Source organism: Canis lupus, chromosome 9 (genome assembly GCF_003254725.2).
Source record: "Canis lupus dingo isolate Sandy chromosome 9, ASM325472v2, whole genome shotgun sequence".
In the NCBI taxonomy this organism is placed as follows: domain Eukaryota; kingdom Metazoa; phylum Chordata; class Mammalia; order Carnivora; family Canidae; genus Canis; species Canis lupus.
The window spans coordinates 7,526,138-7,552,881 of NC_064251.1; the positions used below are offsets into that span (position 1 = coordinate 7,526,138).

At 61.1% G+C, this 26,744-nt stretch overlaps 1 protein-coding gene across 2 annotated transcripts in view; it reads left to right on the forward strand.

Annotated features, from left to right (window-relative positions):
- SDK2 (sidekick cell adhesion molecule 2) overlaps positions 1-26,744 on the forward strand; it is a 256,374-nt gene extending 229,630 nt beyond the window's left edge. For both annotated transcript variants that reach the window (XM_025467876.3, XM_025467877.3), the window contains 7 exons: positions 1,731-1,892; positions 5,075-5,200; positions 8,935-9,099; positions 10,259-10,399; positions 10,681-10,819; positions 13,251-13,377; positions 22,673-26,744. In XM_025467876.3, the coding sequence (XP_025323661.1) occupies positions 1,731-1,892; positions 5,075-5,200; positions 8,935-9,099; positions 10,259-10,399; positions 10,681-10,819; positions 13,251-13,377; positions 22,673-23,026 (1,214 nt within the window). In that variant the 3' untranslated portion in view covers positions 23,027-26,744. The remainder of the gene's footprint in view (positions 1-1,730; positions 1,893-5,074; positions 5,201-8,934; positions 9,100-10,258; positions 10,400-10,680; positions 10,820-13,250; positions 13,378-22,672) is intronic.

A 26,744-nucleotide genomic window follows, 5' to 3' on the forward strand; every position in this document is an offset into this window, starting at 1 on the left:
GGGAAGGAGGCCGAGCTCCCAGCCACCTGGGTCCAGTTCCAGAGCCCAGGAGGACTCGGGGGTGTGGCTGGCCTGCAGGTGGCAGCCCGGTGGCCAGAGGTCACCTCCCCACTCTCACCTGTCCCTGGCTCCAGGGCCTGACCAGAACAAGGGGCGGAGCCCTGGGACACCGCCGGGGCCAGCAGTTCTGGGCCAGCCAAGGGAACAATGGCCCTCAGTCTCCCCACCAGCGCCTGCCTGCCAGCACTAGTTCACTCTGCAAAGCGGTGCTGTGTCCGGGACACTGTGGGGCGGGGGTGGGCAGGGCCCCAGGAGGAGATGTGATCGATCAAGTGCAGGACCCGGGAAAGGGGCCCGTCTCTCCCTCGGATGGAAGGAGAGGGCCGATGGCACGGGGACACGATGCCGGGGGACAGGACAGGCTCTCCGCACAGCGAGCGGCCTTTCCCGGCCTACCCCGGGGGCCCCAGCCCTTGAGGGGTGGGGGCGCGAGGCCTTCCCGTTCCTCTGTCCAGCACGGTCTGGCCACATAGCCGACGTCATGTCCTTGCATGTTCCCGTCCACTCCGCGGTGGCCCAGCCGGTGGGAACGCCAAGCCCTGGGTGTGACGGAGCCGGGCCAGAGCTGTGTCTGCGCCCCCCGTTCATGCCTCAGCCCTGGGGTCGGGTCAGCAGCAAACAGGCCTCACAAGAACCCGGCGACCCCTGCCCCTTTCCTGTTGGGAAAACCACGGCCCAGGCAGATGAGGGATTTGCTCAGAAATGTCAAGGGACGGCCGCTCAGCGCTGCTGTTCTGGGTCCTGGGGCCTGTCCCCTCACCCCCCCCCACCTTGGGTCACCCCCTCCGCTTGAGCGGCCATCGTTCTGTTGTTCAGTATTTATTTATTCATAAGGTGGTTTGGGTACATGCCAGCTGCCAGGTGCTCTTTTATTTAATCTCATAACGTCTAGTCCACGATGCTATGGCTACAGGCTCGTTCAGCAGAACAACAAACCAAAGCTAGGGCTTCCCCCCACCCCACACCCTGGGCCAGCACTGGGCCGTGTGACCTGTGAAGCCCCCCTCCCCGGAGTGACCATTGTGCTTGGGGGACACGGGAAAGGACACCCCATCCCGACCTCCCCGACCCCCGAGGAGGCTGGTGGTCGGGAGGATTTGGGCCCACGAAGTACCGAGCACAAGCCTGAACCTCCTAAAAACCATGCAGGCCTCCCCACCGGTTACTGTGACTTGGGGTGCAGTTGATGGAGGGCCTGGTGTGAGCCCCTGGCCCCTTGATGGCACAAGAGGCTTGCCAGAGGTCCCGAGGCTGTCCTTGGCTGTTGGGACTGGCTGCAGGTGTGTCACCCCGGCCCCGGGATGTCCCTGCAGAAGGTGCTCCTTGGGATTCCAGTTCAGTGGAATCAGTGAGGGGAGAAGTAAACACGGGGGTAGAGTACATTCGGGATGCAGCGGTTCAGTTCAGCAGGGTGGGGAGGTGCTGAAGGACCCCCGTGCCTACCCATCGGATGGTCCGGGCCTCTTGTCAGGCTTCTCCCGCCGCGGAACCCTTCCTCCTGAGAACCGCCTGCGGGAGCGCGTGTGTGGGAACCGCAGCTGTGTGGCCCAGGGTGCCAGCCCGGGGCTGACCTCGAGAGGGTGCTGCTCCCCCCCCACCCCGTCAACGCGCCACCCCTGCAGCTGCCAGCCGCCCCTGCCGTCCCCACACGCCCCGTGCCTCCTTCGCAGGTGTCAGTAAGATCGTGACCGTGGACGTGAAGGGAAGCAGCCCCCTGTGGCTGAAGGTGAAGGACCTGGCGGAGGGGATGACCTACAGGTTCCGCATCCGAGCCAAGACCTTCACGTATGGGCCGGAGATCGAGGCCAACGTTACCACAGGCCCCGGAGAAGGTAGGGGAGCTCCGGGCGGCCGAGGGGGCTGCTGCCCACCCACCCCACCCGTGCACACACAGCGTGCAGCCCCCCAGGTCGGAAGGGGGTGCCCAGAGCTGTGCTAGACCCTGGAGATGCAGAGACGGGGGAGGCAGGTGTAGTGGGGACGTCCTGGGGGGTGGGGGGTGGGATCCAGACAGACACATGGAAACACAAGCCAGGGTTCGCAGTACCCCGAAGGCGGCTCCGGCAGCGGAGAAGAGGAGGGCTGGGTGTGCGGGTGAGAGCGAAGGCGGGCCTGGGCTGTGGAGGATCACCTGCGCCCTCCGAGGGTTCCTCCAGGTGCCACATATGTCAGAGAGCACCCCCCTACCCAGGGTTCTGGGCCCCAGGAAATCGGAATCCCTGACCAATCGCCCTGGGAACTTGCATTTGCACAGGAGCCCCCAGAGGCTCTTTGCCTGGTGCTCTGAGCACCACTGCTTCTGGGGAGGCGGGGGGGTGGTCACAGGCAGGGGCCCCTGCCAGACTGCGTCCTCCCTAGACAAAGGTGACCGAGGGAAGAAAGGAGCAAGGGAGTCAAGGCCAGGCTGTGCACTGAGCACAGGGCCTGAGGAGGGTGGGGAGGGGGGACGCTGGGGACCGGAGATGGAAGAGTGGCTCTGTCGCAGTTTGTGACACTTCTCAGGGTCAGCCTGGGGCTGGGAGTGTTGTTCAGGTGCCTGCTGTGGTTGAGGTTTGCTCTCCAAAGTCCTTGTCACCCAGGCAGGCTGTCTTCTCCTGAACACAGAAGCCACCGGGCTGGGCCTCTGCTCCCTCCTTCCCTGAGAAAGGACACAGCCCATCTCAAACTTTCCCTGAAATCCCTCCCCCGGCTCCTCCTCCACCTCCTCCACCTCCTCCCCAGCCTCCTCCCTGCCTCCTCTGTCTGCCTCCCCTCCCCCTGCTCCCTGTCCGGAGGCCAGAAGCCCCGCTGAGCTAGGCCCCTGGGGGGTGAGGATGATGGGGGGGGCGGTGGCTGGAGAGGCTGCCTGACTTGCCTCTCACCTGTGGGCAGGTGTGGCCATGCTTCCCTTTCTCTTTGTGGGTTTCCCGGCCCCTGGTTCTGCAAAGAAGCTGGCTCGGGCTCCTGTGGGCCATGCAGCCTGCAGGACCAGGGGAGGAAGCTGGCGGGAAGAAGCCGCCCCCTCTGCCCTTCACCTGCCCCCAGCCCCTCCTGTGCCGCCTCTTCACCTGAGCCAACTTCCCTGGGAAACAAAAGCAGGAAGAGAGCTGGCAAGGACAAAGGGAGGCGGAGCAGGGCCGCAGGGCCGTGGGGAGAAGGCGGAGGACAGCCTGTTCTAACCTGAGGCTTGAAGTGTCCCAGGCCTGAAGTGGGAAGGAGGGGGTGGCAGGAAGTTGGGGGGAGTCGGTGGGGGGTCCCTCTGAACCAGCGCTGAGCTGTGCCCTGCAAGTGTGGGCGAGGAAAGGACGTGCCACCACGCATCCTTGTCCTGGAAGCTTCTAGGCCGGGAGTTGCTGACTGTTGTCAGCCTTGAGTTCTGTCCTGTGCAGAATGAGAACTCGGGGGTCCTGAGAGCGCTCCCCCCCACCCTCCTCACCCCCCTCGGGCTGTATCTCACACCCCCCCTGGCCCCTCAGCTGCCTTTGCCCTGTGCTGTAGGCAGGATGCGCGTTGGGGAAGGAAGGAAGGAAGATGAGGCTCTCTGAGGTCACGGGTCGGCACTGGACATGGGCCGGGCGGTGGGCTGCCAAGTCTGATCGTGAGTCCCCGGCCTGCTGTCCCGCCTGCCAGCTCCGCGGGCCCTGGAGGCTCTTCAGTCTGGAGCTGGATTCCAGGCTCCCTCCCTGCAGGCGTCCACAGGACACACTTGGCACTCACTGGCCAAGCGGTCATCCCCCCCCACCCACTCACCCACTTGTTCCCCCGTCCCACAGTGCATAGGGAGCACCTACTCTGTGCCCAGCCCTGGGGGTGCAAGGCTCCAGGTCTAGTGAGGAACAGGCAGGTAGGAAACAGCGCACAGGGTGTGGGTTCTGGTGACAGTGAGAGAGGAGGGGCCCGGGACCCTCCATAGATGGAACTGGCTCTCACTCTTCTTACTGCACAAGTGAATTCTCTCCTGCTTCGGCCCCTGGGGCTGGTGCCTGGATGCCTGGTGACTGGATGGCTGGTACTGGGATGGCTGGTGCCTGGATGGCTGGTGCCTGGATGGCTGGTGCCCGGATGGCTGGTGACTGGATGGCTGGTGCCTGGATGGCTGGTGACTGGATGGCTGGTGCCCGGATGGCTGGTGACTGGATGGCTGGTGCCGGATGGCTGGTGCCGGATGGCTGGTGACTGGATGGCTGGTGACTGGATGGCTGGTGCCCGGATGGCTGGTGCCAGATGGCTGGTGACTGTATGGCTGGTACTGGATGGCTGGTGCCGGATGGCTGGTACCCGGATCGCTAGTGACTGGATGGCTGGTACCGGATGACTGGTGCCAGATGGCTCGTACCCGGATGGCTCATACCCGGATGGCTGGTGCCGGATGGCTGGTACCTGGATGGCTGGTGCCTGGATGGCTGGTACCTGGATGGCTCATACCCGGATGGCTGGTGCCTGGATGGCCACCCTGATGTACCTGCTGTGCCAGGACAGCGAGCAGCAGAGCCCTTTCTTCCTCCTCCCCTGCTCCCAGCCTCCACTCTGGCCCAGCCTGGGTGCACCTGCAGCAGGGGTGGGGGAATTTCAGGCAGGAAGTAGAGAGGCCATTGCCATCCTAGGCCAGGAGACCAGACGTCAGGGAGCCCTTCAGCCCCCCAAAACTAACGCCCCACTTATCATGAGCCCTTCCTACACCATCATCACACCCACCCCTACTGTCCCCCTAGGTCACATCCCATCATTCCAAAAGGGCCTTACAGTTGGGGAAACTGAGGCACTGGAGGGCTATGTGAGTTGATCAAAGCCACCCCCATCTAGTGAAGTCAGGTCTCCTGGCTTTGAATATGGAATAGAGTGGGAGTGTGGGCGACCCAGAGAAGGCAGTTGGATCCAGCAGGCCCAGCTGGAGACGCACACCTAGGACCTTGGCGCTCGCAGGGTTTCTGGAGACTTCGGCCGGGCTCGGTGTGGCTGCCCAGCCCCTCCGCCGGAGCACGGGGAGACAGGCCGGGTGTCGTACCTCGTCTTGCCCACTGTGTGCCGTTCGCAGGTGCCCCCGGGCCGCCCGGAGTGCCCATCATCGTGAGGTACAGCTCCGCCATCGCCATCCACTGGTCCAGCGGAGACCCTGGCAAAGGGCCCATCACCCGCTACGTCATCGAGGCCAGGCCATCAGGTACACCCAGCCCCGGGCTGAGCGCCTCCCTCTGGAGCAGCTTCCAGGTCTTGCTTTCTCCTCCTTATGGAGTCCCTCCACCTGGCGACCTTGTGTCCTCCTGAGAAGGCGTTGTCCTACTCCAGGTGGAGCTAGAGGTGGCCCTGGGGCGAGTGGGAAATGGAGAGTTGCATTCTTAGGTCGGACACCCCCACACACACCCACTGGGGTCCCCTGGAGAGCAGCACTTAGCGCCAGGTGACGACCAACTCGGGTGGAAGATCATTCAAGAAACCAAAGGAGCAAAGTGTTGGCCCCTGCCCCCTTGGTTAAACACGGGGCCTCTCACGAGACCCCACTGACTGGCGTCCCGTCCGGAGGCCAGCTGTCCCCCCGGGGACCCTAGCCACCTCCTTGCAGTCCGTCTCTGCCACCCTGACGATCTCAGCAGTTCCTGTAACCCTACCAACCCCTCCTGTCAGGCCTGAAATCGAATCACAAGCGCTTCCAGAGCCATCAGGAGACCAGCCAGCCAGTGCTAAGTTCCTCGGGGGGGGGGGGGGGGGGGCTGCTCCCAGGGCTCCCGCTTCACAGTGGCCGTTAACAGCTGCTCCTCCCAGCTCCCCTTGGCCACCCCACTGCCAGCTCTGGCCGCCGCCAGCTCTCCCCGTTGCTAGGTTTCCAAATTCATCAGAGGTGCCAGAGCCGGGGAAGGGCTGGAGCCTTGTTCTTGGTAGGCCAAGGCTCTGTGATTAGCCGCTTGAAGTCCAGAAGGAACGAACAGCAAATAATAATCATAGTGGGAGGTAGTGGGGCATATCGGAAGCTAATGCTTCCCACGAGAGCCCCGAAGCATCCCGGTGACAGACTTCATACCTCGGATAACAGCGCCAATCATCTCGATAACAGAGAGTTAATGCCGGGCTTCCAGGAAGAGCCACCACCCTGCCATTGCCCTAATCTTCTGCTAATAATCGCAGCGAGGAATAGTTATTTCATGGAGCAGCTCAGATCCAATGCGGAGCTGGAAGAGGGCTGGGGGTTGGCTCTCCCCCACACCCCAGATGGTCCCTCCCCTGCCCTCCCGCACAGGCTGCCGAGTTGGCCAGGAGAGCGCCGTGAGCTGCTCCCCACCAGGCCCGTGCCTATGCTTTGCATCCGAGTTGGCCAACCCGGCCAACCCGGACGCCAGGCTGTGGAATGTTGGCTCCCAACTCCCGTCCTGCTGATTTTCCAGCGTTCCCTGGGAGGCCCAGCGTGGGACCTGGCGTCCTGGGGCGGGGGGCCGTGGCTCGGTGCGCAAGGCCGAGGTGGGATCAAGGCAGGACCCCTGAAGGGTCGGGTCTCGGAGTGGTGCCCAAGAGCTGCGACAGAGACCAAAGGAGGCTGTGACGGGGGGAGGGAGGGCAGAGGGCCAGGGGAAAGCCGTGCCTCTCCGTGGGGCTGCTGGAGAGCATCTCTCCACCTCCACGCCGCCCCCACACTCCCCGGCTCTACATCCTCCTCTCCAGGAGGAGATCCGTCTTGATCTGTGCTCCCCCTGCCTCGCTGGGTAGTATCAACCAAACACGCCTGCTTTCTACAAACCCAGAACTGGCAGGTACTGCCGAGCAGGGAGGGCCTCTCTCACTCAAGGTTTCTGGCCCATGGAACCGGCCACGCACATCAGCCGACTCGTGAGGCTGGAGGCCAGAGCCCCAGCATGACATTCCAGCAGCTTCTGGCCTGGCCCCGGAGCCCGGCCCTACCCTTTGTTTCTGTGCAGGGCAGAGCAAGGTGGGTCACACGGCGGGCCGAGGCCCCAGCTCCTGGGAGGCAGAAGGGTCCCGGATGAGCCCACTCAGCCAACACTGAGTCAGCCGTGGACCTCAAACAGCACCGTCCTGGACACCCAGAGGGTGTTGGGTGCCAGGTGGTGGGGAGCGACAGCTCTAGGCTGGAGCACCAGCCCTGCCACTTAGGGCAGCCTGACCTTGGGAGGATGGGTTCTCTCCCTCCCTCCCTCTCTCTCTCTCTCTCATCCATAACGTGAACACAGCAGTGCTTCCCTCTCCCCACGGCCACCGTGGGTGTGAAACATAAAGCCCATAGAACCACGTTGCTTGACGAGGAACAAGAGTCTCTGCTGTGTTGTCATCACCATCATCACTGTTGCCACGGTTGACTGGCATTGAAAGTGAACGACAGACCGTTCAAGGTCATGGGAGGAGAATGGACTGGCACCCCGATCCTCGGCTCTCAGGGCATGAAGCCAGAGCACCCAATGTTCTGAGAAGGTTGGGGAAGAAGAGTCGCCTCCAGTTGTCCCACCAGCACTTAGAGGATGCCCGTGCTGGGCGCTGGGCTGCAGAGGCGAATCAGGCTGGGTCCTTGCCCGGGAGGGACGGCACAGCCTGGTGGGGGACAGCCACAGGGTGCGTGAGGCAGATGCACAAAACAACTAAGACAGAAGATGAGGCAAAGCTCGGGACCCCACGCCTTGGTGAGGACGGCAGGACACAGATGGGCCCCCGCAGCTACTTCCAGTTGGAGAGAACTGGGTGGGCAGGGCCAACACCCTCGTGGTCCACAGTTCAGAGAGGACGATGGGGGTGATGGGGGCCTCCACCAGAGTTCCTGGCGTGGGTGGATCCGTGATACATGTGGTGAAGGAACCAGAATCCGTGAGCCCCTGGAAGAGGCTGGAAGCACCAAGCTGGAGCCAGGGAGTAGCCTGTGGACCCGACGGGTGGCTCTTACCAGAAGGAGCTCAGGAACGCTGCCTCGCTGAGGCTGCCAGGTGCCCTCCCCGGAGCGCGCCACAGGACGCAAGACCTAGGAGCCCAGCCACCGAGTCCTAAGATCCCTGGACTCCCTGGATCACCCCCACGCTTTAGTTGGAAAATCAGCAACAAGCAGAAGGGCTCCCCATCCTTCTAAGGGCCACGCCAGTCCCAGTGGCCCTGCATGGAGCCTCTGGCCGGGGGCCCGAGGTGGATGCTGCGGGGCCCCGGCAGGTGCTTGCACTTCTCTCATGGGGAGCAACATGCCCGCTGCTCCTTTTGAATGAGGTGGACGTGAATTCAGTCCCAAAAGGGTCAGACCCAGAGAGCCACGGACAGAGGGGCAGGCCTGAAAGGATGGAGGTGGTTGGGGACAATGTGGGTGGAGAACAGATGGGGGACCCCTCCAGGCTTGTCTGGGTGCTTTATCCCCAGCTTCCTGCTCCTCAGCAAGGAGGCAGCTGAGGATGGGCCCCCATCGGTCCGCACCCTCACAGGCAAGGCCAGCCCCTCCTGTGGCTATTTTAAAAAAGGGGTCTTCTTTTTGTCTGATCCCACTACTATATATATTTTGAATAGGAAAGGGGGGGTCAGAAAAAGAGGGGCCCAGTTAAGGAAAGGAGGATATACCCATGTGATAAAATCGTAGGCAACCACGTAAAGTCACGTTGACCAGCACTTTTAATGATGCAAAAACAGGTGATTTGAGTTCTTCTACACAGGTACCAGAATGCTGAGTCTCCTCCTGTGGGCGGTGGCGTTGGGTTGGCGGGTATCGTGTTTTCTACATACTACACGTCTTTAAATATTTTACAGATATTTTAATAAAGGGAACCAAAGGGTCGGAGACTCCAAAAAGCCATCTTTTGAAAAATACCTGCAGAGATTCAGCATTGACTGGGCAGTCCAGACAGGCCCTGCTCTCCGGGGGCAGCAGGTGGGGTGGGAGGGGGCTCCCCCTCACGGGGCGTCTCCCTCTCGACACTCTTGCAGACGAGGGGCTATGGGACATCCTCATCAAAGACATCCCCAAGGAGGTGACCTCCTACACGTTCAGCATGGACATCCTGAAGCCAGGCGTGAGCTACGACTTCCGAGTCATCGCCGTCAACGACTATGGCTTCGGCACCCCCAGCAGCCCCTCCCAGTCTGTGCCAGGTACTGCCCACGCACCAGAAGACTGGACCAGGGCCTGGGTCAGCTTTGAGCTCCGGTGGCTGTGTATCCCTGGGGTTCCTTTGCAAGGATTCCAGAAGCCCTGGGGGGGGGGGCTCAGTGGGGTTTGTGGACACATCCCTGGGCCCAAGATGAGAGCTTCTGTGAGCTCATCACCCGAGAGAATTCACTCAGGCCATAAACTGCATGTTTCTATGGAAACCACCCCCAAAACAGATGCAGTGGCCTGTGGAGCATTGTCTGGGGCTGAGAGGCATAGGACTGCCACCCCTCCCCTTCTTCCTCTCATGCTTCCCGTCCAGCGCATCTTGGAGGACTCACGGAGGACTCCAGTGCCAAAACCCATGACCTCAAATCCAATCACTTGCCCAACTTTTCATACCAAGGCCCCTTCCCTCAAGGCAGAAACATAGCTCAAAATGGTAACCCAGTGGGTGAGGCTCAGAAACCTGGCGGCCTCCCTCCTCCCACATACGATCTCCCTTGTCCAGATTGATAGAACCAGGGCACGGGGAATAGAAGAGCCAGCTCCTCATTAGGCAGCCCCCTGGATTAGTAGTGGTTTGTGCACAAAGCATGGTCTTGAGGGCTTTGAAGGAAGGAGAGCCCTGGCTGGAGGGAGCATTCTGAAGCCCCACACATGTCCACCCCCCGCCCCGTTCCCCTCACTTTCTGCTGCCAGAGAAAGACTGAGTCCAGTCCCTGGGGAGAAAGTCTCCCAGGCCTACCACACACCAGAAAGGTACTCCCCAAAACGAATGTGGGCCTGCCTGTCAAGGTAGCCCCTAGGCCACGGGTGGCAAGAGGAGGGGGAGGTAAAAAAGGAAAATTAGCATGCACACTACTGCTTCTCCGTCCTGTGTCTTTGGCAGACATCACTAATCAACCCTCACACTCTTTGCTGGCGAGTCCAGATGCAGCCTCAGAACTCAAAGCAGCCCTCCAGGCATCCCTTTACCAATGGATGAGAGCTGGTCCTTGAGCTAAAACTGTCCCTGCCGACCTTGTCTTAGGGTCTACCTCATTGCAATGGGGCACAGACTGTGCATGCCATAAACTGAGCAGGTGGTAGGGTCCCAGCTGGAGCGGGAGGCTTAGAGGCAGGAGGCACCTGACACCCCTGCCCCCATTCATGTTCCAGCCCAGAAAGCCAACCCTTTCTACGAGGAGTGGTGGTTCTTGGTGGTCATTGCCCTCGTTGGCCTCATCTTCATCCTGCTTCTGGTCTTTGTGCTCATCATCCGAGGCCAGAGCAAGAAGTACGCCAAGAAGACGGACTCTGGTGAGCTGGCACCAAGCCCTGCTGACTGGACGGGATGCTCCTGGGTCCACCTCCCTTTGGGCAAGGTTGGGGCCGGGGGTTCTCTCCTAGGAATGCACCTGCTCTGCTAGGTGGGGGGGGGCAGCCTGGGGCCCCTATGTACGATCTCCATCTCCCGTTTGGTCTCACCTCTAACAAGAGAAAGAGAGAGCATCCCGGCCAGGTGGGAGAGGGGAGGCCAGCGGTCTAAAGGGATGGCACGGCTGACCAGATGCGGTCTCCCCCTACCTCCCCCCTGCCAGGGAACAGTGCCAAGTCTGGTGCCCTTGGCCACGGGGAGATGATGAGCTTGGATGAAAGCAGTTTCCCTGCCCTGGAACTCAACAACCGGAGGCTCTCTGTGAAGAATTCCTTCTGCCGGAAGAACGGCCTGTACACCAGGTAGAGGGCTCTCTGCACGGGAGGGCAGGGGGGATGGAATTTGGGGGGCCAGCAGCGCCCGGGGGTGAGGAGGACTCTCGGGAGGGCCGCAGAACAGGCAGTGTCCACGTGGTCTCACTGTCCCGAAATGGCTTTCGAGCTCAGGGGCTGGGGATGGCCCGCGGGGCCCAAGCAGCACAACCAGGGTGTGGAGGCCACAGCCCCATGTGAGAGCACAGTAGGGAGAAAAGGCACAGGAAGCGGGGACCCACCAGGGACAGCAAAATGCAAAGGACGTGTGCAATTTTCCCACCCAAACCTGCCACTGTTTGGAGCCAGCTGCTCCGAGGAGCGAGCGGGAAGCCGTGAGAGCCGCTGGCTCCAGCAGTGGGGCGGGCCCAGCAGAGGTAGGCCGGACAGACACACCTGAGGGGCAGGTGCCCGGAGTACCCCGTTATTGCTTATGCCTTACCTGTCTCCTCTCAATTCTGGAAGGGGCGCTCAGAGCGTGGACACCCTCTCCCCTGGGTCCTGACTCCTACCTCTTATGGAACAGTTTACTCCTCCTCACCCCACAAGTCCATGCTGCCAGCACCGTCCTCATACTCAGAGGGCAGCGTCTGCAAACAGCCAGCCAGGAGAGGTCCCGGCGGGCGGTGCACCAGGCCCCTGTGTCCTCCTGACTTGTCTCCAGCCCTAGGTCCCCGTCCCCCACCCCAGCCCCACTCCCTGTGGCAGGCTGGGCTGTGTCCGAGGGCCAGGGCAGCTGCTGGGGCCCACCTGCCAGGGCTCACCTGATGTGACCTGGCATTCTTATGCTCCAGGATGCTCAGGAGAGATGGAGGGGGCCACCATCCAGCAGCGCCCGTCCACTCAGCCTCAGCCCTATTAACATTCCCGGTTCATCGGAGGGGCACGCTGGTCGGGCACAGCTCACAAAGCTCCCCTCTGTCTCGTCCTGGAGGGAAGAGGCGATGTGTGTGTTCATCAGGAGGACAGAGGGAGGGGCGCGCAGGCCGGCAGGCCCTGCTCTCATCCCCCGCCAGATCCAGCTTTCCAAAGAAAGAGCCATTTGAGGCCGAGGCGGTGGGCCCAGCAGGTCCACTGCAGCCCCGCCAGGCTGGCTCCGGGACCCTGCCACACGGAACAACGGGGCATTTCACGGATGGCCCGGCCTCGCCTGCCTCTCACGCCCCCAGAGTACACACACCACGGCCCCCGTGTGTCCTCTACCCTGCTGTGTATACACAGAGATCCTGTTTGCACCAAACCAGCCCCGGGCTCTGGGAGTCCGACCCAGCCCTGGCCACACCGTCAGCTCCTCGCTCACCCTGCTGGTGGCCAAGACAGCTCGAGCCTGACACCCCATTTCCACCCCCTTCCCCCTGCCCAGCATCACGCATTTGCCCATCTTGTCTACACGAAGCTGCTGCCAGTATTGTTACGGTTTTATTTTTAAGTAGTTAAGGATGCGGCTCTGTCATTTGGAATCGAATCGGTGCAGATGTGTAGTACAAGAGGTTGGAGGGGGCGGGGAGGTTGCTTGGGACACGCTCCCAGGCCGTGGGATCGTTCTCAGAGCAGCGTTTCTGTAGCCAAGCACGGCTGGCCCCGGTGGGGGCGGCTGGCGTTCAGCACCACGGTTCCAGGACACCTTCCTCGAGCAGACTGGGCAGACCTCGGGGCGCCGGGCCCTGGGCAGTGCCTCCCTTGAGCCCTGTCCCGAGGAATCCCAAACAGGACAGGGTCGTGAAAGACCCCAGCCACCCGCCTGGTGTCCCCAGGAGCCTGCCCAACCCACTACCCTCACCCTCAGCTCGGGTGGTTCTGGAAAGCACAGCCTGGCCTCCAGCCTCTGGGCACCCACGGCAGGCGGAGTGCTGAGGGGCCCCGTCCTGCGTGTTCGTTCGTGCAGGTGACACAGAGCCAAGTCTCTAACTCAGTGCGAAATGCACTTTGTCCAAGGCTGATTTTCAAAGGTTGGGCAGGACTCCACGCCCAGATTCATTTCTGGTCTCTGAGCAGATCTGAAGGGAGGAGGCAGCGGTTTCCCTTTTACTCTTAATGCTTTGCGTTAACCCTCTAATGCTCCCTGGGTGAGTTCAGGAATGACAAGGGGGAGGGCGGTTTTGTCTGCAGCGCAGGCATGAAGGCCTCACCTGGGATTGTGACTCGGAGGTCTCGGGGGGGGGGGGGGGGCGCAGAAAGGCTTTCTAACATTCCCCGCCAAGGGATCCCGGTCCCCGAGGCCTTGAAACCATGAATGAAGAGTCCAGTGGGAAGGGAGGGAGTGTCTCCCTGCCCCTCATTTCCCTGGTGCTGGTTCAGGAGGTTGGTCCAGCAGAGCCTATTGCACCCCAGGGAGGAGGGACACAGGTCGGAGGCATCAAGGACCAGGCCGGCCGCTCTGGATGAGGCCGCCTCTCAGCCTCCTCACCTCTGCACCTTCTAGGTCCCCTCCCCGGCCCAGCCCCGGCAGCCTCCACTACTCCGACGAGGACGTCACCAAGTACAATGACCTCATCCCGGCAGAGAGCAGCAGCCTGACCGAGAAGCCCTCAGAAATCTCCGACTCTCAGGTGAGGGGCAGGAGGGCCAGGCGCCCTGGAGTGGGAGCGGTGGGCGTCACCTGGGCTTCCTCGTCTCCTGGACTTTATGGGGCCGCAGAGACTAAGGGGCCCCAGAAAACTAGCCGGGAGTCGGATGTGGACCTGCTGTCCCCTGCTAAGCTCTGCTCAGAGTTTGCTCCAGGGCCAATGGGGACCCTGTAACCTTGACCAGATAAGACCCCCCTCCAACACCTCTAGAGTGTCCAGAGTCTCCTCACCTGCTCTGGTCTGCAGGGGAGCTCATGAAGGCCAAGAGAAGGAGCCCTACGTTGCCAGGGCTGACCTTCGCTGGTTCGGGTCAGAAACTGAGGGCAATAAGTCCCGGAACCCCTAGGATGGGGAGCGGTGCAGCCTAGCCAGGCCCTAAGCTTTGGAGGCTCAGGCCTCAGTTTGCATCGTGGCTCTGCTGCCTGTGGAGCAGAGCATCCTGGACGGGGTAGGCAACCTCTTTGAGCCTGGTTCTCCATCTGCAGAACAGGCGAGGACGCTAACAGGCTGTGTCTCGGGGCTGTGGGATTGCTGAGATGGGGCACAGAGAAGCTTAGCCAGCACGCACAGCCGCTGTTCAATAAATGTCAGGTTTTATATTAAGAAGGAGATGGTGCCTCTGGGAGACACGGAGCTTTAGAGAGGCTGCCATTAGGTGGGCCACATAGGGACACTGTTCCAGATCGTGGGGACGGGATGGGGGGGCAGGTTGAGTGCATTCCAATGAAGTCATGTCGTGGCCTCCCACCCAGCCCTCTTGGCCCTGGCCAAGCCTGGTGGTTGCCCAGGAAGGGACCGAGAAAGGCCATGGCATCCCACGCTCTAGACCTCTCTGCCCCCGGTCCTGGGAGAGGACAGGAGCGAAGGGGTGCCAGCAGGGAACGAGGCCATCCGCCGAGCAGGAGGTGCCAGGGCGCCCGGGATCCGGTCACGGGCCCAGTAGACCCGGGGCCTCTGGCTCACTACTGTTTTGTTCAGCTCCAGGGTTACTGATGGGCTTGGCGGAGCCCACAGGGCTGGAGCTAACACCCCAGCTCACACAGAGCTGGCAGGGACAGAGACCCCAACTTAGCCTGGCTAACTCAGGAACTCACATGATTCCGGTTGTGGCGTCGTGTTCTAAGGATTTAACTCTTTGCGGCCATATACAACCTGGGACCTCCCAGGCCACGCTTCGCTGAAGCATGGTTTTCCTTTCTTTCTCCCTAAACGTGGCCATGAGCATGTCAGTTCTAGGCACTCAAGGGAAAATTCCCAAAAAAAAGTAAAGGGACTCCCTCTGCCCGAGAGGCTGTGACAAAGGGCTCCTTAGGCCACACTCCGGTCTATGGAGACCAAAGGGGCTCCCCGTGCTGCTCTGACCCGACTCCTTCAACCTTCCGCAGAAGGCCTTACTCCCGCACACTCTTTGGCTGGCACTGACCTTTCAGGGAGTGAGCCCTCTGAGTGCGGAAGATACCGCCCGGATGCCTTCCCATGGCCCGTGGCCATCTCTCCGTGAGTCAGGAGAAACCTCCTCCAGGACGCGGCGCTGGCCTGAGGCCATGCCAGGACCCCCAGCCTTGAAGAAGTCACTGAGAGAAGCACCATCATCCTAAGGCCACCCTACTCCAGGGTCCTTGGAATCCCCCGCTTCCCCCTGGTGTCTTGTTCAAAACCAGCCCATCACTTTGAATACGGTTTCCATAGCAATCTGGAACCAGTCACCTACGGGAAGCACATGGCCCGGAGAGGGAGGCCTCCTGGTTCCAGAAGCCTTGTCACAGCAGAAGGCCCACGTCCCCCTTCACGGGGAGCAGTGGACCCCAGCCCAGGCCTCGAGCTCCGCCTGTGGACCTTGGGATGGCTTGGGGTCTGATTTGGAGCTCGGCTGGGTTTATTTATGTCAAGCTGAGTTCCATGAAGACAGAGACTTCAACAGTCTGTCCCCTCCCCGGTGTCCGTCTTGGCACGGGGTCCATGGCATGCTGCACACTGTCGTGAAAGCACAGGAGGGTCACTGGAGAAGCTGGTCAAGACCAAAGCAGGTTGGCAGGACAGAGAAACAGGTTCAGGGTTGTCACACCATTCCTTTGGGACCAAGGCCAGAACGCACACGTTCGGAGAGGCGTGGCCCTTCAAAGTGACGCTGGTGACAACAGTCACACGCCCTGCCCTCACCCTCCCACGTGCCTCACCACTTCCTAGTCAGACCCCGCACACAGGCCCTTCTGACACAGAGCCCAGCTTGGCGCCTCGGCCCTACCCTGCCCCAAAGCCGGTGATGTCACCCTCACGGCAGACTTTCTGGAAAGGCCTTCAGAGCTAGCCAGATGAGACACTTGAAAACAAGTGACTGTGGGTTTCCTTTAAAGAAACACAAACAAAGCTTGAGCTCATCTTCAAAGGATTAAGACATGCACACTCGGAGGAAAGTTCCAGAGGCATTGAGGCTGTCCCCCAAGAAAGGTGCCCTAGCAGCTTCACAGAGCAGATCACTCGGGTGATCATCCAGCCCCATCACAGGGTGGCTTTGAACGGGGAAACAGTCATTTGAAAGCAGCAGCGCGTGGTCGTGGCTGGTGTTCAGCCCCGGGCTTGAATCCCGGCTCCGTTCCTCCCTGACCCCGGGATGGGGAGGGGTCCTTCGCAGCCCACACCCACACAGCACGGCGGCACCCTATCCAAGGGACCGTTACAAGGAGTGCCTGCCGGGGGATGGAGTCAGGCTCGTCACGGGGGCCCTGGAGAAGGCAGTCAGGATCCTTTGGGTCTGTTTGCTTTGAAATTGTTCTTGAAAACCAGGCAGTTGGCTTTGGGGCCTCTGCAGGTCGTCTAGGATCCCGGAGGCCATTGCCAGAGCACTGGCATCTTCAGAGGCACACGGCTCAGGAAGCCCTGAGAGGGCCCAGCCACCTCGCTCACGGGCCCCACCATGCCCCAGGTCCAGGGCACCAGCATGCTGTGCTGGTGCTAAGCGTACCTTTAGGTAAGAGGTCAAATTGCTTCCATACCTGCTGGGAGAGAGCCACCATCCTGAGCCCCCAAGGGTCACCGACAGGACCCCAATCACAGACTGCTCTGTGATTTCGCCACGACAAGACCCGACCCCACTTGCCTGTTATGCCTCTGGGGTCAGATCAAACTCTGTGCCTTGACAGCTAAGGGGGCCTGATGTCAGCATCTGCCCAGGGCAGGGAGGGCTACCCTGGTGGGTGCAGCGGCGGGCGGCAGGGGAGCCGCACAGCCTGACTTCCCCTCCACCCTCATTCCTTGAGTGTGGACTCCAGGGACGGAGAGGTGATGGAGACGTGACCCTGCCTCCAGGGAGCTCCGGGTGGGCTGGAGGGGACAGGCCTGGAGGCAGAGCGGCTGGTCTCCCCCGGATGCCCTAGTTGAAAACACAAATAAGCAGATCCTATTACTACTGACCGGCCCCCTGAGGAGCAGCGCAGCTACACGCCAGCGTCTGGTATGAAGAGCATCCACCACGGCGACTTGCAGTTGGGGGGCTTATGGCGGATGCTCCACGGTCCTCCTGCACGGGGTGGCCTCTGCAGGGACCTGTCCCCCCGGGGTCAGCAGCCACGCAGGCGGCAGGTGGGGGGGTGGGCCTGCATTTCAGCCGCTCTGGAGAAGGAAGGCCTGACCTTTGGAAGTCCCCCTCCCCCTAGGTCCTCTGGGAGTGAGCCCCGCGTCTGCCTGCCTGGTTTCTATTCCAAGTCAGACCACCCAAAACCGACTCTCCAAAAATTGGCAGAGATTTGCCCAGCCCTTTTCCTGCGATACGGTAATCGACGGAAGTCCATGTTGCTTATAAACAAACCCACATGATAAGATGTGAGAAAGGCCATCGCGGGGCTGTGGGAAGATGCGGGGCGGGCCTGGGGAGGGGCTGTCCCCCCAGGGGTGCGAGGGGTGCGGGTTGGAGGGGGCTCCAGGCAGGGGGACACACAAAGGCTGAGGTTTGAAGAGCCCATGGGCTCGTTGGATGCAACTTCTGAAAACGAAGTCTGGCTGCGTTCCAATGGCATTTTCAAAGGAAGAGCCCAAGTACGGGAGAGGAATTGCCTGGCACACAAGTTAAGTCTCAATGGAAAAGGAATTTCCAGCCAATGGCACGCCTCTTCTAATAAATATTCAGTCTTTGTGATGTCCTGGGCGGCCCTGGGAAACTCACTGTGATGAAGTGAAGCCTGTAAGAAAATACACGGGGCGAATTACATTGTCTCGGGCACCCAGTCGTCAGGGTGAAGTCGTCACAGAGGCCTTACTGGCGGCCAGGAATGACCCCAAGGATTGTTCAAGAATGGCACCCCTTGACCCTCAGGGTGCTGTGCAAAGCCTGGTGGGGTTCTCTATATTACAGGGGGCACGGGGCCGCTGGACCACAAGGCCCAGGGTGCAGGGTGGGCCACCGGGGCCCCCTGCACACCTGCTGTGTGCCATGCTCGTTGGGTTGGGCCCTGGGTGACACCGTGGTGGTTTTGTCCTCCCTGGAACCTGTTCCCTCCTTTCTCGGTGCATTTATTCAGCAACTACTTTCTCTGCACCCACTCAACAGTACCAGGCGCTGTGTGTGTGTACACGTGGCAGCTCCAGTAGTGAGCAGGACGGACCCTCCGAATGCTGCGTTATGGTGTGTTGCGATCCATTAGGGGAAGCCACATGTTTCAAATAACCACATGTTTTCATTTCTCACTAAAATTTTACGGCACCACAGTATCTAACTTCAGGAGGAAAATGGAGAGCAAAAGGCTTCCTGTTTCTCGTGGTGCAGGGACGGAAAGCCCCATGAGTCGTCTGCGGGGAGGGAGGGGAGTCACAGAGGGCTGCCTGGAGGAGGTGGCATTTCAGCTGGGCCTCAGAGCGTGAACGGACTGGGTCGTGCCTAGAAGCAGTGCGGGTTTATAGGGTTGTGTTTGGCTGAATGGTTCCGTCATCCCCCCCCTTCTGAGTGTCCGAGTGTCTGGCCTTTGATCAGTGATTGCCTCTTGTCCGTTGAGTTGCGTCGCGAGTCTAAGAGAGTCACTGAGGCCCATCTCCTGCTGCTTCTCATTTAGAATCTAACCGTCCCACCATGCAAATAGCAGGACCCCGGGTTCACAGATAGGTGAAACTGAGGCTCAGAGACGTCAAGCAGCGTGCCCTCCATCATAGAGCTCGGAAGCGCAGGCAGCGGGAATTCAAATCTGGGGCTGGCTGGCTCTCAGGGCCTCACCCAGATGCCCGGCACAGAAGGGAGATTGAGGGAGCGAGGCCTCCACTGACCCCGACACCCCCGCCCATCCCAGTGACCTCCCTCCCATGAGGCCCCCAAACAGGAGCATGTCCGAAGGTGGTGGGGAGCACACACGCTGACCATCACGTCACCTGTATGGGGCACAGGTAACCTGGGTGACCTTCTGTCCCAGTGTCAGCTTTCAAAGGACATTCCCAGGAGAAGATTTCGAGCTGTTTTAGTACAAGAAGCCCAGATCCCTAACAGCATTGTGCCTAAAGGGGGCTTCCAGGGAGGGAGACACTCAACACCACCCCCCCAATCTCTGATGCCCAGGAGAGGCCCACTGGCTCAGGGGAAGGGCACCCCTCTCCGCCTAGACCCACACGGAGGGCCCCTGGGCCGCAGGTGACGGAGGGGCCCCAGCTTCCACAGGAGCCCATACAGGGGACCCCGTGTCCTCTGGGGCGACACATTCCTTCCTGCCAGACTTCAACGAGAGGAGGGCACCCTGCCCGGGCCCCGGGGTCCCCCGCCCACGGCCTCCTGAGTCTGCTGTGGGAGTCCCTGCGCAGAAGGCTCTCCTTTGCTCCCTCCCTTTTGTTGTGGGCTCCGGTCGGGGTCCTCCCTCCCGCTGGCCCCCCTCGCCCACCACTCCCCTCCCCAGGCCCAGTAATTGCTGAGTGAGTGGCTTTGAGGAGCTGTTAAGAGGCCCCGGAGCTGGAGCAGTCGCCTGATTGCCTGGCGGCCTGGCGGGACTGCCCGTGAAAGGTCCCCTTTGTGCTGGGCCGGTTACTGGGAAGCTGCATTCAATTACCGAGGCCCGCGTGAGAGTTGAAAGCCGGAATGGGCGCCCCGGGTCCCCCCTCGCCGGCTTTCTTCCCTTCTCACCCCACCCCCATGCAGAAAAGAAACAGATGTTCCAGGAGGTGGTGCAGGCGGGAGAGCGGGGTCGCCGAGGCAGAGACCCCCTCCCTCCGCGGGCTCGGGAGGCCTGGGGGCTGGGCCGGCCCACCTCGAACCCTCTGCTCCTCCTGCCTCCGTGGGCTCCTGGCTCTTGCTTCCACGGCTTTTCCGTACCTGTCAGGTGTCTGGCACACATAGGTGCTCCACAGTGGGTAGCCGTCGGCCGGTGATGATGTGCATGAAAGGGCTCTGGGGTCTGGGCCCCGGGAGGGCCAGAGAGGCCCCTCCCCACTCGAGCGATGCTTTACTTTGAGGGGGCAGGAGCGGAACATTCTTCCCCTTTCCCAGCCGCCTGAACACGGAGTCATCCTCCGTGACCCCTGCTCCTTTCGATCCCTCCTGAGGCGCTTCTGAGCCTTTTTCACTCTGTGAACTACAGACAGACATCTACCCATTTTCCTGACAAGGATGCTGAGGCTGGGAGAGACCAAGGGAGGGATCCAAACTTGGCTAGCAAGGGACCGAGTCGGGACTTGGCCATGGCACAGCCACCTCCCAGGTGCTCATTCAGTCCGGGATGGGGGCTTCAGTGACAGGGACTCCCTTGTGGGGCTAGCTAAGTTCTGGAACCCCTAGTAAGGACGCTAGCAACTCTTCAGGCTGGTTGGTGGGGGCCCTCCTGGAAAGATCTGACCCATGGGCAGAACTGTGGGGTGGCCGTCTCCCAACCCCACACTTACAGCCCCTCGCCGCTCCCGGATCAGGGCCCCCTGCCCACCCCCCGCCCCGTGGGTGGCATCCACCGCAGCTTGCTCATACCTCTCCTGCCTCTGGGCCGGCCAGCCCGCAGCCCCAGGCCTCAGGTGCCCAGCCCTCAGGTGCTCAGCCCTCAGCCCCCTGCCCACTCTTGGCATATGGAGCCCCTGTCTGTAGGGCCCCTTTGTTCCCTCCTGGGCCGGCAGCTGGGCAGCAGGCAAAGAAAGGGGCTCGTGTTGTACTTCTCTGCGTCATGGGGACAGCGAGGGACTTTCCATTGTCTCTGGCAGCCAGTTCTGCCGCCAAGAGGACCGAGGTCCTGGGAGGGTGTGCAGGGTGGTGGTAAGGACTGTGGAGGGGTGAGGTGGAGGCGGGGAGGGGCCAGACAACAGCAATTTGCAGATTGAGGAGGGAGTGTGTCATCCCCCCTGGGAGGGGAGTCCGGCTCTCATCCCCGTCTTGTGACCTCCAGGCAGGAGCCGGGGGGTCATCCAGAGCATGTGTGGGCTTTGGGAAAATCAGGCGGATGGCCGTCCCCCAGCTCTGGGGCCGACCCTCACCCTGTCTGCACCGCGTTCTCGGTACTCACAGAGCAGTGGCAGCCACAAGGCCAAGGTGTGACGGTCAGCCACAGTGTCCTGCTGCCCCGGCTGGCGTGGCTGTAGTTCTATCTGTCATAGATCTTTCCCGTGAGGCGCCAGATGCCATACGGGACTTCGGGACTTCGGATTGCTGGGGGGCCAGTGCACCTCGCACTCCCCGGAGCTCAGACCCCTCGCCGCTGGGTCAGCCGCTCTCCACTGGCTGTACTGGTCAAGCAGCACGCAGCTAATCCCCCCAGACTCGTGTGCACTGGGTGCACTGGGTTTTCTTGCTGCAGTGGGTATGATCAAATGATATGAGGGCCAGGATGCGGGGGCGGCAACCCGAGTGGGGCCTTCCCAGCTGCATTTCACGGAGAGTGTCCCGTTGGCTCAAATCAGAGCGCGTCTCTTCCAGAGAGTTCTAAAGCTGTTCCCATCTGTCCTCTTCTTCGTTCTCAAAACACTGCTGGGGGGGGGGGGGGCACGATATTTTTAGCTCCATGATTCAGATGCCAACCAAGGAGAGCAGAGGTTTTACTTCTGCAGCCCAGCCTGACTCTTGCCTCCTGCCGATTCCCCACCCCACCCCTCCCTAGGCCAGCGAGAAGTATCCACAGTTTTAAGGATAAGTTCACATTTTGCGTTTATGAGGAAAAGCTCCAGGGTCGTCAATCGTGTGACGTTGAGAACTCTTGTTGATATTTCTCCCATGCTCGATTGATAACCGAGTGTCGCTTTTATCCTGGATGGCGCGTGGGCGGGCACCCGCGTCCCCTGGGTGCCAGGAGCCTCTGCAGGTCCGGCCCTGGCTTCGTCGTCCCCAGTCACACCGAACGTCAGAGGTAGACAGAGATTGGAACTCAGTATATCTCGTGCATGAACGTCTGTTCTTAAACGTCGGGTTTGTTGCTATCCAGGTATGGCAAGGCCCATAGACTGCCCTTGAGAAAACTAATTATTCACAGTTCCTGGGAAGAGGGGACGCATCACACCCTGTAGGGCCGTTCAGGGAAGCACCCTCGTGGCTGCTTCGTCCCACCTTCGTGAGACCTCCAGGTCCCCAGGAGGCAGAGGGAGCAGAAGGGACACGTGGGCAGGAGCCTTTAACGCAGGAGCAGGCTTAGGTTTGCTTGAGTACGTTCAGTGGGCCCTGGGGTTGAGAGGGGCCGTCCCTAGGTGTCTGGTACCTGGCCCTGGGATGCCGAGGGGCAGAGGAGGAGGAGTCACTCCGAAAGGGCATCCGCTGGCTGCCAGGACTGACCAGCCCCGGGAGCCATCGCCCCTGCAGACTCAGCAAAGGCCCCACGTGTCCGAGCGTCAGAAACATAGAAAATGAAGAGGCATGATGAATTCCATCCCGAAAACATTATGCTAAGTGAAAGAGGCCAGACCCACAAGCCACATGCTCTGTGATCCCACCCCCCTCCCCCGTAGGAAATGTCCAGGGAAGGTAGATCCACAGAAGTAGAAAGCGGGTGGGTGGTCACCTGGGGCGGGCTGAATGTACCCAAAGCCACTGAACCTCACACTTTAAAACAGCTTTATGTTCTGTGAATTTCCCTTCAATCGAAGGGATCCCCATCCGGGGCCTGCAGGTGGGGGCAACACCACAGTGGACGCTTGGTCTGTCTCCGCGACGTGCTCCGAAGGGCAGGGAAGGTGGGCATGCCGGGGCGTCGGGCCCCCCTTGGCGGTGAGGGCGCAGCGGTGGCCACCCTCTCCTGTCCAGGGGCCTGGGAGATTCATACGGGGGCGCCCGGGGCCTTCCAGCCCTGAGCACCCTGACCTGGCCCCGCCGGGCCCCTGACTCCCCGGTTCTCCATCCCCCCAGGGAAGCGACAGTGAGTACGAGGCCGACCCCACCCACCAGAAGGCCCACTCCTTTGTCAACCACTACATCAGCGACCCCACGTACTACAACTCGTGGCGGCGGCAGCAGAAGGGCATCTCGCGGGCCCAGGCCTACAGCTACACGGAGAGCGACTCTGGCGAGCCGGACCACGCCACCGTGGCCAACAGCAGCAGCGCCCAGCAGGGCAGCCTCTTCCGGCCCAAGGCCAGTCGGACCCCAACGCCCCAGAACCCCCCGAACCCCCCGAGCCAGCAGAGCACCCTCTACCGCCCCCCCAGCAGCCTCACCCCTGGCTCCCGGGCTCCTATAGCAGGATTTTCCTCGTTTGTTTGACGTCGTCCTCGTCGGAAGGGGGAGAAGAGAGAAAAAAAACAGCACCAACCGCCCCCCACCCACCCCTCCCCGCACTGCCTGCCAGAAAACAAAAACACCAAGAAACCAAGTCAACTTTTCACCTCCTGAGTTTATTTTTCCAGAGATTCCAGGGCCAGCAGAGCCGGTGTTGAGAAGGACGAGAAGGAAGCCACGAGGGAGGCCGTGTGTGGCCAGCGCCTGGTCGGCTCCAGATTGTGGGGTCCGCCGCTCCCTTTGCGAACGGTGCAGGGTTGGGGGGCCTGGGAGAGCAGGGGGGCGGCAAGAAAGCAGAGGCCTGGAGAGCTGCGAGGCAGCGTGGCTGAGGGGACCAGAAGCTTCTGGAAGTCCTGACAGCTGCCCCTTCCACGTGCACTGGGGTCCCAGGCCCATTGCTGGCTGGTGGCGTGCAAGGCTGGGCATCCCTAGGGGGCAAGCTCACCTACTCTCTCCACACCCCCCACCCCTCCGCGTGCATCACTGGCAGGCCTCGGACGGCCCCCTGGCCTGCTCCTCTGTCCCCTCTGCTCTGCTGTCCTGTCCCCTCCCTGGCTCAACGTCTCCACCAAACACTTGGTTTATTTAGAGAAAGGAAAATAAGGAAGGGGTGAGAGTCTGCATAGCTAGCTCTTTGTTTCTTACAAACTGTTTTCATTGTGAATCCAAGGAAGAGCCCCCCCACAGCACCTCGGGAGAGCAGAGGGACAGGGCACTGGCCAGGCATCACCGGGATAACTGGGCCCTAATGCAGAAAGTCAAGAATGTAAGAAAGAAGCTTGGCTTCCCTCTTTCTTCGAATTTAGGTTCCTCCTGCATCCTCCGTAAAGGAAGCAGCTTAGACAAGGAAGTTCAGTGGGACTGGAGAGCTAGGCAGGGGCCATCTAGGCAGACACACCCCTGTCCCTGGATAGACCCCCTCCTCCCGAGACTCACACACAAGCGCCGACCCCCCCCCCCGCCCCCGCCAGCATTTGCAAGGAGGAGGGTCTAGGGATCCTCTCCAAGAGAAATCCCTTTGGGTCCTAGCCACACGGGACACTCACGTCCAGAGGTGTGTCCCTCTTCCTTTCAACCCAGAGCGATCCATGTCTAAAACACGCCCCCCCCCCCGCCCCTGCCAAGCACAGGGGTGCCGAAGCCCAGAGGGGTGGGCCAAGCCCCTGGTCTAGAGGCCAGAGCTCCCAGCATTTGCCCAGTCGGCCCGGCGCCCGGTTTGCAAAGAGTCAACCCCCCAGCCACGTCTTCCAGGCTCTGCTCAGCCTCGCCAGGGCTCGGAGCAAGGAGGAGCCCCGTCCAAACTGGACACAGCTCCTGAGATGCACAGCCAGGCCGGGAGGAGCAGGTCAGATGGGACCAAGGACAAGAATAGCTGACGGGAAGCAAGGCTTTTACACACAATCTGCTCCAAGGAATGTTCTTTAAAAAAAGCCACTTGGAGTGGCCTGAACCTTCCCTCCAGCCCCCGGATGAAGGGATCAAGGGAAGAACCTCTCTGTCGGATTCTCTGAGTGCCCCTGGCTGGTCCTGCCCCACAGTTTGGGGTGGACGGCCGCCCCTGGGAGAGAAGAGGGTCCTGCAGGGACACGTTCAGTTCAGCGTGGGGCCCCTTCGGGGGACAGGGCTCTCTGGGGGTGCCGCACACGGGCCCCATCTCCGTGTGAGGGGAACAGTTAGGGGAGGCCTGAGAGGAGGATCTGGGAGGCAAGCCCGGGAAAGCGAGGGTCCGCACCTGGCCCCACAGCACCCCCACATCAGCTGAGGGGGATGGGAGCAGGGCCAGGGGCCCGAGGGCAGGGCACACCTCCCGGGGCGCTCAGCCTCTGGGGGTTGCTGGTCGAGGTCTCCGCAGCCCCGGCCCACACATGGGCTTTTCCACAAAGGGGCTCTGGGGAGGGAAGCACCCTGGCCCGGCCTGCCCTGCACACAGCTGGCGTCTCCATGGCAGCACATCTGCTGCGCACCCCCCCCACCTTGTGTGATCTCACGCTTTTCATCTCATCTTTTTTTTTTTTTAACAACTTCATCCTTTCCCTTATCTGCTGTGTGTTTCACCATTTATGGAAGTTCCCAGTTTGCATTTGGGGATGAAATTGAGCCCAGCCCAGTGAGGACTCTGGGGGGGGGGGGGGTTGGGGGGGGGAAGTGGGGCGAGTGAAGCAACCCGTGTGTGTGTGTGCGTGTGCGTGTGCGTGTACTGCCCACGAGGCCAGATCTCCTTCGACTTCCATGGATCGCCTGGGGGCACTGAGATGTGCCCCTCCCCCTCCCCACAGGCTCATTCACACCCACGCTGACACACCCGTGCACCCTTGGCACTGTGCTCACACACATGCGCGCCCACACACACACACGTGCATCGAACACACATCTGGGTGTGCGTTCGCGAAGAGGCTTGCAGTTCCTTCCGATGACTGGAGTTGTCCCTGGTGAGGCCCCGGGCGGCCGGGTCCACTCCACCAGGAAGGCAGCTGGGACCTGTTGTCTCTGGGGGGCGAGGACACTGCACACCCCGAAGGCAGGCCGGGCCCGAGGAGAAAGTCCAGCCCTTAGTCCGTATCCGCCCCCCACGATGTCGCCCCGCCACCCAGCCATGCCTGGAGGCCGGGTCTCCAGCCAGGGAGCTCCAGACTTCTAAGGAGGACACCTCTGCCCTCGTTTACGTATCTGCCGGGGCAGCCGGGGCTCCCGACCCCTGACCACACACATCTGGGCGCATGGGAAGGATGTGCTGGACGCTGCCCGCGGGCTCCAGGGCCCTCCCTGCCCTTGGGTTTCCTGGGCCGATGATGCCGGGGCCCTTGTCTGCGTGGCCACCTGAAGCAGGTCCACAGCAGGACACCTGTGCCAGGTGGCTCTGCTTCAGCGTGCCCTCGGGAGAGCTGGGGTTGCACCTGGCAGGCGGCCGTGGCGCCCAGCACTGCCCTTCCCCCTCGTGGCCTCGCTCCCCGTGGGCACAGCGGCCCCGCGCCCAGGCTGGTTCCAGAAGCACCTTTCTCCCGGGGCCCCAGGGAGCTTGCACACCCAGCTGGCCGGGCCCGTCCCCTCACCTGACACTGCCGTGACTCAGAAGAAATGACACTTGTGTGGCTGCCCCGCCCAGAGCACCGCCGCCCCGCGAGGCCTTCCGTCTCTGCCCACACCTCCTCCCTGGGCAGAGCTTTTAAAGGTGCCAGAGCCTCCCAGAGCCCACTCTGGGCAGGGGCTTCCCTCCCCTCCCCACGGTGCACATGGTGTGAGGGGCTGGAGGACCGGAGCGAGGGGTCCCCCGCCCCCGGCCCCAGCAGCAGCTGCCCCATCCGAGTGCCTCTGTATGGTCCTGCCCAGTGGCAACCCTGGCCACCACCCGGAGCACAGATGCCCTCTTGGGACCACCCCCTTCTCTCTGTTTCCGTAAGAATAACCAAAAGCATTTAAACGTGTTACCTTTCTTTACACATATAGACTCCAAAAACAAAAACCAACACAAATCTTTATTTTTTGATTTAAAAGATATAATGAAAAATTATGGGGAGACTATTCATTGTGGCAGGTGTCTATCTGTAAGAAAAAAATATATATCTATATGTCATATAGCTTGTTAGCGGGTTTATTTTTTAAATGAAAGGTAAGAAAGAAATTGATTTGAAATATATACCACGAGATGTCCCATGGCCTGTCAAACTTGTCAGTATTTTATAAATAAACTTTTTTTTTTTTTTTT